Source organism: Spermophilus citellus (genome assembly GCF_964194105.1).
Source record: "Spermophilus citellus genome assembly, chromosome: 3".
In the NCBI taxonomy this organism is placed as follows: Eukaryota; Metazoa; Chordata; class Mammalia; order Rodentia; family Sciuridae; genus Spermophilus; species Spermophilus citellus.
This window is the reverse complement of record NC_138184.1, coordinates 25,122,047-25,141,114: the sequence shown is the minus strand read 5'-3', so window position 1 is coordinate 25,141,114 and position 19,068 is coordinate 25,122,047. Positions and strand designations below refer to the sequence as shown.

Genomic DNA, 19,068 nt, shown 5'->3' with positions numbered 1-19,068 from the left:
TCTGTTTCCCTAAACACCGTCCAAATATTCCCCGTCTATTAGAAAGCCAGCTTTGGGTCCTCCTGGGACAGAGGAGTATGAAGTCCTGCTTCCATCTGACATTGGGCATTGGCATAGGGGCCTGTCACTTGTCATCATCTTCTACATACTTACAACAACTTGTCCTTCTGAAACTGTGACTAATTATAATCTAAAATCTCCAGGTCATGCAGAAAGAGTCCTGGAGGCTCACTCTGCCCTTCTCCTCCCTGGAATCCAGTGCTAAGGGTGGTGGGAGGGAGGCCCCACCTGCTTAGGTGGATTGCATCAACCAGGGGGTTTAGGACACAAACGTCTCAGGACATTGATCTTTAAGTGTGATTGTTTAAAAATTGAATTAGTAGTCCATATTGATAATATTCACATAGAAATAGAGATTTCTGGTTTCTCATGAAAAATTGGAAACTCTGACAATATTGGGCAGGTCACTTCTTTGGTAAAACTTGCATTGATTTTTCTGTAAACACCCCTCCATGGTGTTGTGAATTGTGCCGGGTCTGCCTAGGTGGAAGTGAGTTGTCCTTACCTGATTACCTGAGGCAAATATCCAGGGCTAGTGCCTCTTCCTTGGCCAGCTTTACTGCATGGTCTGCAGGCATTTGAGTTTGCCATCTCAATTCCAGAACAACTAGGCTCAGGGCTTAGCTCTTTCTAACCCCCATGATAAGGTCCTAAGCAGACTTTCTGTCCTAGGTCTCACTGTTCCCCTGAACCAAGTGACCTCTTCAGCCCATGGATGTCCAACACTTAGCAGAACTTTCTATTCTCACTTCGAGAGATCATTGGTCACTCTCTTCTTCATTTTGTCACTTCTCTCCAAAACTAGACACAGGGTTCCTAGATGGCACCGAGAGAACATGGAGAACAAGGGATTCCTGTGCTAACAAGTCATGTCAGTTCTTCAGGCCTCTTGTCTACTCTCAAGAGTCAGCAAGACATCGAGCTTCCTCCAGATGGTCTGGGGACTTGGGAGACTCCAGTGACCCCAGCCTGGCCTCCTGGGAATCGGACAGATTTGGCTGACAGATGCAGCTCTGCTCAGAGTGGGTGGCCTGCAGGCACTGGGTCAGGAGCGCCTTGAATAGGGGAAGTTCTCCTGCAGAGGGTGTCCTGGGGCTGAGTGTAGAGAAGAGCTGGTACAAGAGCCTAATAGGCAGTTCTTGGCCTGTGTGGTGTGCCAGACATTGGGATATGATTTGGGGAACCAGGGAGTGGGAGGATGCCTTTACTTTTTGAGGCAGGTAACTAGGGAATGAACTCAGGGGTACTTGACCATGCCACACCCCCAAGCCTATGTTGTATTTTATTTAGAGACAGGGTCTCACTGAGTTGCTTAGCGCCTTGCTTTTGCTGAGGCTGGCTTTGAACTCGTGATCCTCTTGCCTCAGCCTCCTGAGACGCTAGGATTACAGGAGTGTGCCACCACTGTCTCAGGTTCGTCGTGTCAAATAAGAGACATAAGGTCAAGAGTATAGCAAGATGCCCCACAAAGCATAAATGCTCAATAAATATTAGCTGCTTCAATTTATTGTCATTATTGCTATTTGATAGGAGAACAGGATGGTGCTTGGAAGGCTTCTGCTGGTGCAGATGACGGGACTGAGGACCAAAGAGGAGAAAATGTGTCCATACTTGGGACCAGAGAACCAAGCTCCAGAGCCATGCCCTTGAAGAAAGGGATGTTGGCTGGTAAAGTCCAAAGGACAGTGCATGTCCCCAGGGGTCAGGTACCTGCACCTGGGTGGCCATTTCCCAAGGGTCCAAGAGAAAACATTACCAAGCGGAAGGTCCGCAGTACAGACAAGCTTCCCTTTTTGGCCACGCTCAGCTCCAGCAGGCTCACAGTGACGATGACACAGTCGAAGATATTCCACCTCTTCTGGAAGTAATAGTAGGGGTCGAAGGCAATGATCTTGAAGACCATTTCAGCAGTAAAAAATATGGTAAAGACCTGCGGATGGAAACAAGTTGTCATCACAGGGGGTCTCTGGGGTCAGGGGATAATGACAAAGGGACAACAGGGAAAATGTCTGGTTTACAGTGTAGTAAATCCTCTTATCTTTGTTTCATTCCGTTTCTGTTTTGTTTGCAGGCTCTTGAGGACGGGGGATGGCAACAATGTGGCAGAACATGGGAATTTTGGGGCTCATGCTTTGGTATGTGCATTAGAATTAGAAGGCAGGCCTCAGTTTTCATGTATGTATGGTGGCAGGGTGGAGCAAGTGGAGAATCGTAAGATAATATAACGATCTTATATAATTATATCAATCCAGAGTCCAGCTTGGTTCAGTAGTTAAAAAGTGTGGGTGGGAAAAACGAAGAATGTCCATTACTTGCCTAACGCCACAGCAATGCAACCATGTGGTACAAAGGGCATTTACCAAGTGCCCTCTGCAGGCAGGTAGATAAAAATCCCAACTCAGCCGGGCACAGGGATGCATGCCTGTAATCCTAGTGGCCCCGGGAGGTTGAGGCAGGAGGACTGCAGGTTCAAAGCCAGCCTCAGAAAAAGCAAGGCACTAAGCGACTCAGTGAAACCCTGTCTCTAAATAAAATACAAAATAAGGCTGGGGATGTGGCTCAGTGATCGAGTGCCCCTGAGTTCAATCCCCAGTTACCAACCCCTCCAAAAAAAAAAAAAAAAGTCCCAATTCATCCATTTCTGGCCGTGTAAGCTTGGAGAGGTAATGCACTCTCTTTTTGTACCTCAATTTCTTCATCTGTGTAATGGGTGCAAAATGAGCTAATGCTTATGCAGTTGTTAGCAAAGGGCCTGGTGGGTTGGTAATTCCCTGATAAACAATAGTAATGAAGAACAATAATACACAGCCTCTTAGATTCTTTTTGGCTCTGTGTTTTCTTAATTGCCTTAAATAGGACAGAATTCTGACTTTGAGAGAGGTCAGTGTCAGGCTCAGGTGGTAGAAGCCAGAAGGGAAGCAGATAATCAAGGAAGAAGGCAACAAAGGGTGCAGTGGCTCCCCTGCACCCCTACCTGTCTATTATCGGGGCTTTGTCTGGCCTGAGAAACCAGGGACCTGGGAAACCAGTGATCACATCCCTGTTCAAGAAGGGAAAAACTTAAGAATGTCCATTACTTGCCTAATGCCACAGCAGTGCAACCATGCAGTACAAAGGGCATTTACCAAGTGCCCTCTGCAGGCAGCACAGTGTGGGGGGTGGTCGTGGAGTGAGGTCCTGTGCCTTGGAGAGACCTGGCCAACTCTGCTTCCACTCTCACCAACTGTGCAACCTTGGGCAGGATACTTTCTCTCTCTGAGTCCTAGAGTTTTCTTTTGTAAGAATGATGAAAACCTCATGGTGTTGTGATGTTGAGTAACATTCCTAAAGCCTGGACTCATCAAAGGCACACCTTCTTTCCTTTTTTCTTCCTTTCTCTCTAAAAAATGATCCCATATCCTGACACATGGGGAAAGGCCTTTTTTCTCTCTTGCCTCAACTTCTCCAATGTAAAATCAGGGTGTGAGTTCACATGTCGACTCCCTAAGGCTCTCTGTGGTCTAATATTGACTTCTTAGGGGGAAAAAAGTGTTTCTTCCATTTCCATTTTCCCTTTTCATTGTCAACTTTAAATAGAATATAACCTCTTTTTTTCATGTGGGGGGGGGGTGGTACTGGGGATTGAATCCAGGGGCACTTAACCACTGAGCCATATCCCCAACACTTTTTTGTATTTTATTTAGAGACAGGGTCTTGCCAAAGTTGCTTAGGGCCTTGCTAAGTTGCTGAGGCTGGCTTTGAACTTGTGATCCTCCTGCCTCAGCCTCCCGAGCTGCTAGGATTACAGGCGTGCAGCACTAGGTTATATTTCAATGTAACCCTTAGCTTAGGTGCTGCTCAAAGAGAGGGCACACACATGCCATAGTCTGCTGAAACCTACTGCAGCCCCCTTTACATCTGGGCTAAGGGGAAGGGACAGGTTTCCAAGGAAGTAGTCACACTCCTTCTGGAACCCCCTCTACCCTTTGGAAGGGTCAGAAGACACCTCAGGTCCTTGTAGACCTGGTAGGCCAACTCCAGGGGGCGGAGCCCAGCATAGACTGGAGGCAGGACCCGAATCCTTCCTACTGTCTGCTCAGCACACACAGTAGCAGGGCCTGCGGGGTGGGTTAGCCCATGGGTTGGGAAGTGTGGGCTTGGGAGCCAATCTGCTGTGTTCAGATCCTGGTGCTGCCACGAACTCACGCCTACATTTTAGGCAAATAATTTAATCTTCCGTGTCTCAGTTTTTTCCATCTGTGAAAGGGGATAATAATAGTACCTACCACAGAGGGTTCTAGTGAGAAAGAAGTTGGATTAGCCTTGAAAAAAGCATCTGAGACCATGTCTTGCCCTGAATAAGTGTTCAAATAAAGTTAGCTATTAATATTCCTGTGAATCAAGCAAGGTCGGGGGCAGCTGTCTCCTTCTGAGTCAGCTACTTTATTCAGCATGCATTGAAACCCAGTACGGATTCTATCTTGTTAAAGCAAATCATGCTAAGGAGGTAATGGAGAAAAATTTAAATTAGCATCATGTCTAAGCTAGCTGCAAGAGCAAAGTTCTGACTCCTTGATGCTTTGGCTACAACAGCACATGTTTTCTGTGTCTCCCCCCCCCCCCACTATCTTTCCCTTCCCTCCTCCACTCTTTCTGTCCCTCATTGACAACACTGAAAATTATAACCATATAACCATGGTTCATAGGAGTCATACAAGTAATCAAAGAGGAAAGAAACTTACAAGTTCATAGATTGTCTTTCAATGAGAAAGTGACATTTGTCCTCATTTGAAGGTAGATCACTGAGATCCAGAGTATTCTAGTGGCTGTTCTATGTGCTACAAAAAGGGAACCAGTTGTTTCTAGCTCAGGACTTTCTCCATCCACTTTCCTGTGTTTGCTCATCCCAAAGCAATTCCCCCTTGTTCACCCTCGCTCCTCCAGATGTGACCTCCGGAAGCCAGTGTCCACACATCTCCTGCACTGCCACTGTGCCCTCAGCTAATGAGATCACCAACTACTGAAGGCATGCTCCCCGACCCCAGCCATGGCAGCCGGCCATCACTCACAATGTTGCCTATGTGGAGCATGGTTTCGAAGGCAGAGCTCATGCCGTGATGCTCCATGGCCATGAAGACTGTGTTCACCACGATGCAGAAAGTGATGGCGAGTTCTGCAAAGGGGTCTGTCACCAGCCCATAGAGCACTGTCTTGAGCTTCACCCATGTCGGGCAGCACTTCCAGATCAGATACTTCTGAGCCAAAGTGGTCAAGCAGGGTGGACACCGCTGTTGAGAGTCCTCAAGTTCTGCATTATGGGTGGGATCAATGATAGCTGTCAGCCAGGGGTCACTTTAGAATCCCATCCTGTGGTCATGCCCTGACATTGCCATACTAATAACTACCACCTCCAAGATCTTGACTTCAGCCCTCCCTCTCCCTGATGATCATTTCCTGCTTATTGAGCTCCTACAGTCCTGTAACCACAACCCAATCACTGCCCTATGGAGTCCTTCAAACAACTGGCCTTACACATTTTTACCGCCTAGTTCCAATGTCATGTTCTTACTCCTTAACTTCTTTTTTTTTTTTAGCTTACAATAAAAGCTTTCTTTTATTGATTGTTCTGCATATATGTATGTTAATAAAACAAAGTTAAAAAAGATACTACAGTATAAACATCAAAAATAATGAGTGATCTTTTTTAGTTCATTAATGTATTTTTAAAACGCTAGATGTACATATTGGTTTGCTGTATAAATGAATAATGTTGGTTTTTAGTTGTAGATGGACATAATAACTTTATTTTATTTTTATTTATTTTTATGTGATGCTGGGGATAGAACCCAATGCCTCACATATGCCAGGCAAGCGCTCTACCACTGAGCCCCAACCCCAGCCCCAGAAATGAATAATGTTACAATTAAATAACAAATAACAACAAGGACAGCAATTAAAGTGAATAAACTTTTAAGGCCAAGACTCAAATCTGTAGAATATTGCAGGGACGAGTGAAAATTTGCCCTTACCAAACAAAAATATTATACCTCATAGTGTTACTATTTTTTATTTGTATTAATTAGTTATACATGACAGTAGAATGCATTTTGACACATCATACATAAATGGAGCATAACTTCTCACTCTTCCAGCTGTACATGGTGTAGAATTACACTGGTCGTGTAATCATATGAGTACATAGGATAATAATGTGTGATTCATTCTACTATCCTCTCTACCCCAAACCCCCTTGCCTCCCTCCACTCCCCTCTGTCTAATCCAAAGTAATTCTATTCGCCCCTAGAACCACCCTGCATTGTGAACCAGCATCTTACTTCTCATCTTACCCAGCTAATTCTATCTCTACCTACTCCCTTATAGACACCCTCAACTGTACCTGCCTGGCAAGCACCAACTCTAAATATAAACAAAATTTGCTGACTATTCTGCACTCACATCCAACCAGCTGAACCTGGTCAGACAAAATATACAGCCTTGCTTACTGGTCACAGTGGAGGTCCTTGACTCCCAGCCTGTCCCTGCCTGGGAGTCCTGCTGTGTCTCTGTGTTTCAGCTCACTCCTCCAGCCTTCTAGGCCACTATTTCTTCCTCTCTCCTCTCTTTCAATCCCTAGCTCCTCACTTTCTGCTCCTGAGCTCCCTTTTATGTCACTCAAAATGCAAAACTGCTTACAGATGAACTTCCTCTTCTTTCTACTACTAGGTCTCCAAGGTCTCAAGTCCACCCCAATTTCTTCCTTCGCATCCCTCTGTGCCTCCTCCTCTCACCTGTGAGGGGCTCCTACCTTTCTTGCCTGCTGAAGCCCTGTGCTGTCCCCTCCTCTCCCTTCTGGACCGGCCCCATCAACACGTAAACATGCTTCAATTATATCTCAGCTTTGAAGAAGGTCTCCCAGGGTCCCATGCTCTCCTTCATCTACTGAGTCCTTAGTAGCTTCTAAGAGTTTTCTCCACCTTCTCACCTGCTCTTCTCTTTACACACCCTGGAATCTGGCTTTTCCTCCCAAACGCAAACTGTTAATTTACAGTGCTCTTCTTATTTCATTACTCATAGCATTTGATAGAATTTGTAATACTCTCCTTGAAACCTGGTGTCCATTTGGCTCCCAGAACATCATGATCTCTTGGTTTTTTCTCCCACGTCAGTGACCACTTCTTCTCAGTTTCTGATCCTGTCTCACTCTTCCTTTCCTGTCTTAAATGTGGGAGAACTCAAGAATTCTGTCGTTAGCCTGTTTTTTAATCCTCTCTCTAGGTAATTTCATTGAATCCTATGGCCTTAAAAAATGTCTATGCTGATCCTCCCAAATTATAATGTCTCTCCTGTGAACCCCAGGCTCATCTCTCTAGCTCCCTCTGTCAAATTTCTACTGGTATATGAAGAAATCAAAGGTCCACCTTTATGAAGGGCAATTTGGGTTAATCTGTAAATTCCACCTTCTGGCACACACCCTGTAGATATACCAGCCCATGTGGGCAAAGAAGATGATGTATTTTATTTATAAAAATCATAAAAAATGAAATAAACAATAAGGTGCATTATGAAAAAGGATGAAGCAGATTTGTGATGATGTAAAAAAAATCTTTATATGATTTTTATGATTCACTCTACTATCTTCCCTACCATATATCCCCTTGCCTCCCTTCACTCCCCTCTGTCTAATCCAAAGTACCTCTGTGTGTGGTGTGTGATGCGTGTGTGCTTGCGCGCGCGCGCGTGTGTGTGTGTGTGTGTGTGCTTATATAAGCATAGAACATTGCCTGAAGGACTCAAGAGAGACTATAAAATGAGTTTATAGAAATAGTTGCATGCTCCCAAATTTTGCTAATGCCTCATTTGTAGTTAAAATTTTTGTGTGTAATTAGATTTATCATGTGTTTCCTCATGTGTTCTTCCTTTGCATATGAAGCCTTTCTCACTGTAAGGTTTAAAAAACACTATCTGTGTTTCCTTCTTTCCTTTGTAGTTTTACTTTTTTTTTCATTTAAATCTTTGGTACATTTTTAGTTTATTTGGGGTAAGGACTAAGATATTGATCCAGTTCATTTTTCCCAATCTCTGCTTATTTGTATCAACAAAGATTCAAAATATCATTTGGTCACAAGTTTTTTTATATATACCCATATATTTTCATAAACGTGTCTATTTTTCTTCCATTGATCAAATTATTCATCTTCACTCTCATGCTGCTTTGATTACCTACTGTAGATTTTTGAAACTACAGATATCAAAACTAGCAGAGAAGAGTTCTGTAAAGAAGTTGGCACAACCTGGGAGCAAAATCAATAATCTCTATTTAGAACAGAAGTGGAGCTTCCCCAGACTATTTTGGCACTAAAAAAGAATCACAGGACATAGTACTGAGTGATGAAGCTTGCTGACATGCCATTTTGTCGGAAAGCAGCCTAACTGTGAGGCATATCAGGAAAAGAGACTCAGATTTGTGAGCAACATTTACATGGCTGATATTGATGCCTGGGAGATACAGAGACTAAAACAACCACATGCTTACTAGCTTGAAGCATGATTCCTTTCCTCTCCAGAAAAATCTTCAGAAAGAATTTCCCCCTGCTACAGTGAAAGAGGTGTCCTCTTCCTGATAATGGCCAATGTCTCTGCTTGTGCATACTCTCCTGGGACCTTAGGAATCTGTTGAACATTCCCTCTTCTCCCTTAATCTTCAGTCTCTCCCTTTCTCTCCGATCCTCCCCATCAACGTGTAAATATGCTCAAAACAAACAAATCCCCCAAATGTCCTTTAACTTTGCCCTCTCCCTAGTGTCACCTTACTGTCTCCTCCCCTTCCCAGGTAAACTTCCTGAAAAAGTTGTCTGTAAACAATATCTCCATTTCTACCCCTCTCACTCATTCTTCAAGCCCCTTCAAGGTGGCCTCTGTGGACTCATTTTCTCTGCCATTTGTTTTGCTCAGGTTGCCAAAGACATCCATGCAACTGAAGACCCAAGATGCCTTTCAGGTTTCATTGTACCTAAATAGCAATGCCTCTGTTCATTTTTCTATTAATCCTGAAGGAATTTAGACTCTTGGCTCTGCATTGTGTTCTGAGGCCTCCCTTATGCTGACCCTTTCCTTCTTAGTCTCCTCTGTTAGCTCCATCTCTCCTGCTTAACTATTAAACATTGTAATTTCTTAGAACTCTGTCCTGGGCTTATTTATCTTCTTACTCGATTCCCCTCTACGGCATCTTATCCTCTGTCTTCTTTTCAAAATTACCATCTTGCTTCAAGCTCTATCAAATATACATCTCTGGGCCACACTCTTCAAGGAATTTCTAGTACCATTTATCACAAAGCCAATTTCCTACTGGACATTTCTACCTGGATGTTCCCAAAACACCTGACAACCAACATGTCCCAGACTCAACTCCTAATCTCCCCAGCTTATCTTTTCCCAGTGAAGCCTCCTCCCTCACAAAGAGCTCCCTCCATGAGCATTTGCACCCGCCACCCTTCCATTGCTTACACCAGAACCATGTGCATTATCAGGACCATTCTGAATCTTGTGCTCCTTAGGTTGGTAAGCCTTCCATTTTCCATTGTCTCTGCTGCCACCACCCAGAGTCTGAGAATTGCAGTCTCCCACTTGGTTCCTCTTAACTGATTTCCCTGCCAATACCCTTCCCCTCCTAATTCCATTTTCTCCAAGTATTCAGAGTAACCTTTATAAATGCAAATGTAGCTCACCTGCCTCCAGTCCTTTAATGGCACCTTGCTGCTCTTAGGATGAAGTCCAATGTCTTTAATAAGGTCTAGGAGGTTCTGTAGACCTGGCACCAGCCCATCTCTAGACTTATTTGAGCCCCTCTCCTCCCTGATAGATGTGTTACAGCTACATTAGGCTTTTTATTTCAGTTTTAGGGTATTTCTGCCTGAAATACTTCCCTGACTCCAGGCTGAACTTATCTCACTTCTCTTTGCATCCTGTGCTTCTCCTTCAAGACTCTCAGTACCCCACTAACAACTTGTTCCATGCCAATCTCTCCCGCCAAGCTCGAGGGCAGCTGTACTCACTGCTGTGATCCTGCTTCTGGTCTTTGGTTTGGACAATTGTCAAATCTCAGCTTGTATGCCAAGCCTAGACAACTCAAGTGCCTTGAGCTCAATGAATTGACAAACTGTTGGCCCAAACTTTCTCAGGTACCATTACTCCCAGAGAGGTGGCTTCTGTAAATCCTATGCTGACTATAACAGCATTCTTCATGAGTATAATGGAAGTAAAATCCAACCAAAGAAGGTCATGTGCCCAATGCTCTAGAATCTTTGACCTAACCTAGAAATGTCATTGCTTCTCCTGCTATTCCTAGCCTACTCTCACAGTCGGAGGCGATGTATATCTTGCTCCAAGATGTCTGACTATTCCTTATTTTGTTTTAGTTTTAGCAGTTCAGATAATTATAAATTGGCACCACTCTCCAAATATCACCTTTGAGTACTACCCTCATTCATTCATTCATTCAACAGTTTTTTGTTGAGTGTCTACGATGCACAATGCGCTGCCTCTCAAGGTACTAGAGATTTCCTGTGAGCAAAATGGGCACATCTCTGCCCTGGAAGAATTTGCGACCCAGTGAAGAGGAACCCACAGCTGAATATTACTATGCACTTGACCTGACTCATTTAATCCTCCCAAAGTACTGCAAAATGAGTGTATTTGCACTTTTTTACTGGTGAGAAAAACTGAAGTACAGAGAAGTTAATGGAGCTCCAAGGTCACTCCATTTTCCATAAATGGCAGGGCCACAATTCAAACCCAGGTGGTCGGGCTCCAAATCTGGGTTTTAAGCTCTGTTGCCTCTCCTTCATCCCAAGAACTTCTTTGGTCTTACTTAAATTGGGATGTGTTTGGGATGCATTTCACTCATGTCTCATTCCTGCTAATAGTATTGGCTGCTGATGACTGAAACTCTCTCCAGGTTCTCACATGGCTGATTCCCTTACTTCTTTCTGATTTCTGGTTTCCTTAGGGAGAATGACCTTCCACAACCACTTATCAAAAATAGCCCCTACTCTTCGTCTCCTTCCTACTCTATTTTTTTCTCCTATTTCTCATCACTACCCAAATATCTATTTGTTTTGCATCTGTGCCTCCCTTACCCCTAGTGTGTGGGCTCCATGAAAGCAGGCTTCTATCTTGTTCACCACTGAATTCCAAGCACCTAGAACAATGCTGGACACATAACAGGTGCTCAACAAATGTGTGTGATGAGTGAGTAAATATTACAGAGAGAGAGAGAAAGGGGATACTTCATAGTTCTGAGGAATAAATGAAAAAGAAAGCTGTTTGCACTTTACATTTGCTTTTTGATGACTAATGGGAAGACAAAGGAAAAAAAATCCACCTGGCCAACAAAAAATTGAAGGCAAAGTAACGTGGTGGAACTCTAAGCAGTCATGAAAAATGGTGGGAGTGCTCAGTATTACAGTAAAAAGTGATTATTAAATAATCATCAACAAGGAAAAATGATTTAAAGTTGGTATTCATTCTTAAAACCAAAGCTCAATTCCATCCATTTACCAGCAAATGCCATAATTTCATTCTTCTTTATATATAGTGTATATATACCATATTTTTGTTATTCATTCATCTGTTGAAGGACACCTAGGTTGGTTCCATAGCTTAGCTATTGTGAATTGAGCTGTTATAAACATTGATGGGGCTGCATCACTGTAATATGCTGATTTTAAGTCCTGTTTTCTCTGATATATGAATGCTAAATTTAAAAAGGGTAGGTAGGGAGGGGAAGAATGGAAGTCCATTGGATTAGACAAAGGGGAATGAAGGAAAGGGAGGGGGAGGGGAATAGGAAGGACAGTAGAATTAATAAAACATAACTTTCCTATCCTTGAATTTGAAATACCTGACTGATACTCTGATGATACTCTGTAACATCTACAACCACAAGAATAGGATCCTAATTAGAATAAATTACACTCCATGTATGTATAATACACCAAAATACACCCTATTGTTATGACTATTAAAAAAAACCCAAATAATTAAAAAGATTTAAAAAAAACCCAAAGCTCAGGCCTTCAAGAAACATGACTTAAAGGTGTCTCCCATCCCAGTAACTGAATCCAACTTAGACTTCAAGCTCCCAACCTGGGAACTTTCTTTTGGCTAATTCAATGCCTGGTGCTATTTCATTATCTCAGGTTGTTCTTGGGCTTTGGGAGTTCAAGTTTGGTGGAACACTGAGCTGTTCCTCAGTCAATGCTAAATGTATTTTAAATGCACTTTACTTGAATTTGAGTTCCAATGTAATCTCTGAGGGGACAATCCCTGCAGGTGGTTCTTTGTTCTTTCCTCTCCACCTTCCCTGTTTGGCTTTCACTTATCCCCTTCCGTAGCCTTCATGGGTGGTGAAGTGACTGTTCCACCACTCTGCTGCCATTCTGGACACCCAGGATGTCCTCTGAAGGCCTGAGGCCTTCTCCACCAGGTATGTTACTCTACAGTTTCCGTGTCATGATGAGCGCATGGATCTGTCTTTAGGCCTTGCCACCTCTGGCTTCACCCAGAAAGTAAAGTGCAGATGGGCTCTGGTTTCAAATCCTTCAAAGAGTTTCTGCTGCTCACTACACTCTACCTTGAAATGAAGCTCTAGCCGAGGGCTGCAAGGAAGTTACACTGGGTCCCTTCTCAGCAGCACATCAACATCAGAGTCCCTTTGCATCCACTAGACCTAAGCAACTTAGTGTTTCTAGGGCAGATACATAAGTGGATATAACTAGAACAATACTCTCCATACCTTGAAGTAAAACAAAGGTTGGATTAAAACAACCTCACACCCAGCATGAGGAAGATGTAGCCATAAATATGGAAACTTGTGTGAACTGGAGTCATGAGCCAATGCCACCCCCGTCTCCTCCTCCTCCCCTTGACTAGGTGTAACCAGCTAGAACTTAGACACATCCCTGAGGATACTGAGTGGATTCACAGTTGATTGGCAGAACCCAGAATTGACAGGGATTTAGAGAAGTGAACCGATTAATTTACTTAAATTATCTTTCAATATTCAGCATAATGGGGACTTGAGACAGAAATCAAGTTACCACTGTGAAAGTTATAGCCATGAAAAGCATGAGGGTAATTTTGCCATGCTAGGAAATTAAAGACTGCTAAATCTTTTGCACACCTGAGAGGTGACTTGAAATTCTCTGGTGCCTGCCCAATTACTTCTTTGAAAATCTAGTTTTGTGAATACATATGAAGGAGAAGCTAATTTGAACAAGAGATGAACGAGGGCATTTCGTTTATTGGATTCTTTTGTTTTGAAAAATTATGCACATAAGAACTACATTAGCAAAGGAAGATGGTCTTGAGGCATAAGAGAGAGTACACAGGTGAGACTTATCATTGCACAGTGGACGTTCGTCCAGAGAGCAACACTTACCCTCGATGACAGAGGTCATGATACTGACCACACTCATTGCTCTTTGGACCCGGAAAGGTTCATTCAAGTATTCTGCTGACAATAAAGTTTTCTTCTGTCCTGCATCGAATGCCTGCTGAGACACAAACAGATAGGATACCCCCCGAGCCTGAAGTCTTCAACAGCAAAGAACATCACCCAAGCCTCCTCCTGCCCAGTCTCCCATGGCTGAGATGCTCTGGGAAACCATAATCCTTTGCAGACAGCCTTGGAGAAACAGGGCTGGCCCTTGAGTTTGGGGGAAGAACTCAGGCATGAACTCAGGCATAGAGGTGGGATGGAACCAGAGTGCAGGTTGGAGGCCATGGGGTGACTTGGATTCACCTGAGACTCTGCAAACTCCTTTTCCTAGGATGGGACTTGGACATCCAAGTGGTGATGGGGTTGCCTCTGAGGTCTCTGAGATTACTATCAAAGGGAGCTAAAAGCTGCAGGGGCAGTGGGCCAGGAAGTGGCCCTCTGGGAACTGCCCTCTGGGCAGTGCATATGACATTTACATGGAACTCTTACTCCACAGTGAAATTTCCTGACCTCCCTTCTAATAGACCCATTTCCTTCCCCAGCACACAACCCACTTCCAATTCCACATAGTCTCTTTCTTTCTTCAGGGAGCATGTGTGTGTCTTGATTGCCTATCTGTTAGTTTTCTTTAATAGACTGAATGTTTGTGCTCTCCTACCCCAAGTTCATATTGAAATGGTATTAGGAGGTGGAGGCTTCAGGAAGTGATTAAGTCCCAAAGGTGGAGCCCACATGAATGGGATTCATGACATTATAAAAGAGACTCCAGAGAGCTCTCTCACTTCTCCCACCCTGTCAGGACACAGCAAGAAAGTGCCATTTATGAGTCAGGAAGGTGGCCCTCACCAGACACGGAATCTGCAGGTGCTTTGACCTTGAACTTCCTGTCCTTCAGAACTGTGAAAAATGAATTTTTGTCACTTATTTGCCACCCATCCTGTTCTAAGAGGCCGAACAGACATTGTCTATCACAGTCTTTTTGACCGTTTCCTCTTTAAATCTTCATTGGAGGTTTCGCCTGTGTTCTCCACCAGAGCCACAACTATAGTCATACACAGACTCTGGACATGGAGAGTTCAAGGTCCACAGCAGCTGACAGCTCTGCACAAACCTTTCAGAGTCCATAGTCAACAAGCATTTATGGAATGCTTATCACAGGTGAAGCCCATAGGTATGTAGTTAACAATAAGTACGAAATTTAAAGTTCCCAATCCTGAGGGCTCGGCAAATGATATTAGCAGCTATGCCTCTTAGTCAGCCATGTATATAAATGTAGACACTTTATTATTTCACTGAACTCTCCAATTCATTAGGAAGCTTTTTACAAGGGGAGATGAGAAGGCAAGAAGAACAGAGGGACTTGCTAAAGGTGATTCAGTTGGTAAATGGCATAGCTGAGACTGCCACCCAGGTCCTTGCAACGTGGAAGGATTTAAAGAGTTAGTCTGGCACTAGCTGAATAATTTAACTAGAATGAATCAAGGTTAGAACACTATTACTCTCCACCTCCCTGCCCTGCTCTGTGTCCAGGGAGGGCAACCTGTACAAAAATGCCTCACCCTTACCCTCTGGTTCTGTTTAGCGTTGGGCAATGGGAGGTACAAATAGGACATTAGAGAATGAAAAGAAAGAGAAGTCAGGTATTTGTCCCCTGACTTCTTCCTGCTGGGCTATGGCTGGGCAGCAGCTGTGATTCTCTCTCTAGGATGGCAGGTTCTATTCCACAGCCTCTGACACACAGCTGCAGCTCTTGATAGGTTCTGATTCTGCTCTTTTCCTTCTCTCTTTCAGCCCAGGTATGTAATAGCTCCCCACTGTTGCTCAGCTCCAGTGCCTTCCTTATCAGTTCCCCGAACCCAGCCCACACCTTTCTACATACTTTTCTAAAATCTTTCCACTTTGCCACTGGAGTGACCGTCTTGCTTCTTGCTGGGACCCTGAATCACATGGCATCTAATCAGACTTAAGTTAACACATCTCAGTTCTTAATACTCACTCAAGTCAGTAGAGCCATATAATGACCTCTTGACAAGTCTGTTTGCAAATTGCTCTGTATCTCTAGCTAGCCACAGAGGGCACATGAAAAACACTAGAAGCATCTTTACTGAAACTGGATGGAGAGCACAAATTAAATCACAGCTCTAATCCAGTAAGTAGTCCCTGATTTACCATTAAATCTGTAATTATTCTATTAAAGAGTGCTAGACATTTAGTCACTGTTGTCTAATTTGTGCATTTTGTTTAGTTATTTCTCCTGTGAGTCAAGCAAGGGACACTTCATTTCTACTGAGGTCTGTCCTGAGAACCTCCCAGAATTTTTCTGGGTCTCATTTGCCAGGTCTTGGGTAATTTGCATATAACCAGAGACAAGTGCAGAAGGGCCCTGGGTTTTTCTCATACCTCATGCCCCTAGCAAGAAAATGGGATGGTCTCCAAAGCAGTGATGGTGAGTGGGGACAGAAACAAAGAGAGGAAATATGAAGACAAATGGAAAATAATTGGTATCACTTCTCTGCACAGTAAGCCAGGAAATTTCTTTGACCTCAGGTAAACTCAGGTAAACTCAGTTGCTCTGAGTTAACCATGTCAAATGGGAGTCAGATGGGAGGCAGAATGGTTCAAGGACCTCTCCACTGGTGGCATTCAGGGCTTCTTGGCCAAAGGCCTCTGGCTTGAGAAAGGCGGTTTTGAGAGAGTCTAGATCATGCACAAACTCACCGGGACTTCTGTGGCTCCAGGGACCAGCTCACTAGTGGTCAGCATTGGGTGTCCCTCTTCTCCATACCCAGAGCCAAGGCTGGGAGTTTGAGACAGTGGGCCTGGCGGTCCAACAACCTTGCTCAGCAGCAGGGAACCCCGTCGGCTCTCATGGTCTCCATGAAAGACTCCATCATCTGTGATCCCATCGTGGAATGAGACATCTTGGCCAGGGGCTCGGAAATGAAACACACTGCCATGGCTAGCCCGACGCCTTCCAGAAGCAAGGCCTAGGAAAGACTGGGCATTGCCCCAGAAGAGCAGGAAAGAAGGTAGGCTGGAGGCTGGTCCTCCAGCAAATCTAGAGCACACTTCCCTCCACCCACTTCCTCTTCCTGACCCTATTCTCATGACCTTCCAGTAGCTAAATAATGACACAGATCTGAAGTGTAGACATGTGGAGTGGACAGGGGAAAGGATATTCTAGACAGACTCAGGGAAAGGCCAGGAGAGAGGGGAGGTTATGAGTGCTGAAGATCAGCTAACAGGTCATTATGGCCAAGATCGGAGGACAACCTTGCATTGGATGGATGGGTCAGCTGTTTGCCAAACTTTGACCATAGAGCTGGACAAAACTGCCTTAAGTTCCCTCCTCTACTTGCAAAGCTGTGATCTAAGAAGACTCTATTTTGCAAACCAGGACGGGGCACATGCTTGGAAAGCGGTTGTTGAATGGACAAGTGCACTCTATTGTCTGGAAATTAGGTTGTACAATTCATTACATCTTGTCTGTAAGAGAGTGAGAGTTTGTATTGCAAAGGAGGAGACAAGAGCTTTATAGCATAATGAGTTTCCAGGATCCCTCGAGGCAAGCTTTGAACAGTCAACAATGGGAGGATTGAAGGAAGAGTTGCAGCCTAATTTCCTGGAAGAATAATGCCATTCTTCCAAATCAATAAACATTTCCCATCAAAATCTCCCGCTGAGAGAACTGTGTGGCTTACAGGTTCCAGAGGAAAAGAGCTAGTTCATAGGCCTGGAAACCCCAGAAAGTTAGTGCGTGAGTTAGCCAGGTCTCATGACCACTGTGGGAACCTGACCACAATAAGCGCTGGGTCCTGTCCTTGGATCATACATAGTATTTCTGAAATCTAAACATTGATTCCCTATTCTGATCATACTGCTCAGCTCCTCCCATCCTTAATTCCTTTTATTTATTTATTTTAATTTTAATTTTTTTTAGTTGTAGATAAACACAATACCTTTTATTTTATTTATTTCTTTGTATGTGGTGCTGAAGATCAAAACCAGTGCCTCACACGTGCTAGGCAAGCGCTCTACCACTAAGCTACAACCCCAACCCTCCTTTTATTTATTAAACCACAAAAGTTGAATATCTTGCCAATTGGTTTTCCTCACATCTCTCCTTATTCCACAAAACTAAAATTTTTCCTTTCTTGATGATTTGGAGCCTGATCTTATTCAACAACCATCATTGCAAGCACAGTATTATAACTTGAACATTCTTTGCTTAGAACACATGGCCAAGGACCCTAGAACTCAAAAAAATCCATGAATCTGTCCCACTTTGAAGGAAAGGTGAACAACTGACCAATTCATATTTAAAAATGGGAAAACTGACTTATTTGTACTCAGACAACAAGTACAAACCAATCAAGAAAGAGAAAACATTTAGATCTAGTATTTGACAGTCAGTGCCTGCTTGGCTACCATTTATTTCAGAATTAACCTATTTGGTAAATTGTGGGCAATGACCTTTGAGTCTAATCATTGGTATTGCCTTAAAGTGCATCAATCAAACAGGTCAACTAGTCTTCTGCATGTTCCTGAAAATCCCTATAATCTCTCCTGCCTTATCCCCAATCCCTATCTCATCACTTCTGGTCAGAAAAATGGCTTTATATAAAAGCTGTCTAAGGTCTATATTCCAGATGTCCATGTCTGGGAAAGGAGGAATGGATGCATTCTTGTAATGGACCCCAAACAACCAGTTTGCATGCAAGAAGGCCCCACATACTTTCTCCCTGTCTTTGTTCATACATGTTCTTTTTGTCTGGAGAATATCCTCCAAGTCCTCCCACACCTTCAATTACTGAAAGAACCCTATACACTCTTTGCTATTCCCCTCACTTTTCCCTCCTCCAGGAGGCCTTTCCTGACACACATCCACCCCCATATGAGAGGAAGTCTCTTTCTTCATTTATGTCTAAAACACCACATATATGCCTCTACTATAGTACTTAACACATAAGCTGTTTTTATATCTGCCTCCTCCACCCAATGGAAGTCCTTGGGAAAGAGGCCATGTTTTATTTCCGTCTGCAAAACTAAATACACCAAACACCCAGTATTCTTGAATGAATAAGACACAGTCTCTTTATTTTTTTCCTTAAGCAGGTAAGTCTAAGTGGAGAGACAAGTGCATACATCAAACAATTCTTGGACATCCAAATGCTAATCTGTGTGGGGCTGAGTGAATGGGAGAAATTAAAGCCCAATTCAGAGTGTCATTGACATTTCCATGGAAGCTGTGATTCATCCTGCTCTGTGATTGTCAGAGCTCTTGTCAAATTTCCTTTGAAACATCATCTGAACTGTGCCCTGTGCATGGCAGGTGCTGCTCAAAAAAGGCAGAGCAAGGAATAAAGGGGCACAGATGCAGATAAATTCTCCAGTGTGGGTATGTCACTAGGGTCAGAGTTCATAAAAGTGTGTCTGTGTATGTATATGTGCACACACATCTCGGGGTTGGAAATGGTGTTACAGAAAAGTAGAACGTCCTATAAATGAGAGAGATCAAGAAGAGAGATTGA

At 43.7% G+C, this 19,068-nt stretch overlaps 1 protein-coding gene across 1 annotated transcript in view; it reads right to left on the bottom strand.

Moving 5' to 3' along the window:
* SCN10A (sodium voltage-gated channel alpha subunit 10) overlaps positions 1 to 19,068 on the bottom strand; it is a gene marked incomplete at both ends in the record, with an annotated part of 91,724 nt that overhangs the window by 37,190 nt on the left and 35,466 nt on the right. Inside the window, 4 exons of the mRNA XM_081283225.1 lie at positions 1,817 to 1,990; positions 5,109 to 5,347; positions 13,478 to 13,589; positions 16,256 to 16,534. Coding sequence (XP_081139351.1) covers positions 1,817 to 1,990; positions 5,109 to 5,347; positions 13,478 to 13,589; positions 16,256 to 16,534 — 804 coding nt within the window. The remainder of the gene's footprint in view (positions 1 to 1,816; positions 1,991 to 5,108; positions 5,348 to 13,477; positions 13,590 to 16,255; positions 16,535 to 19,068) is intronic.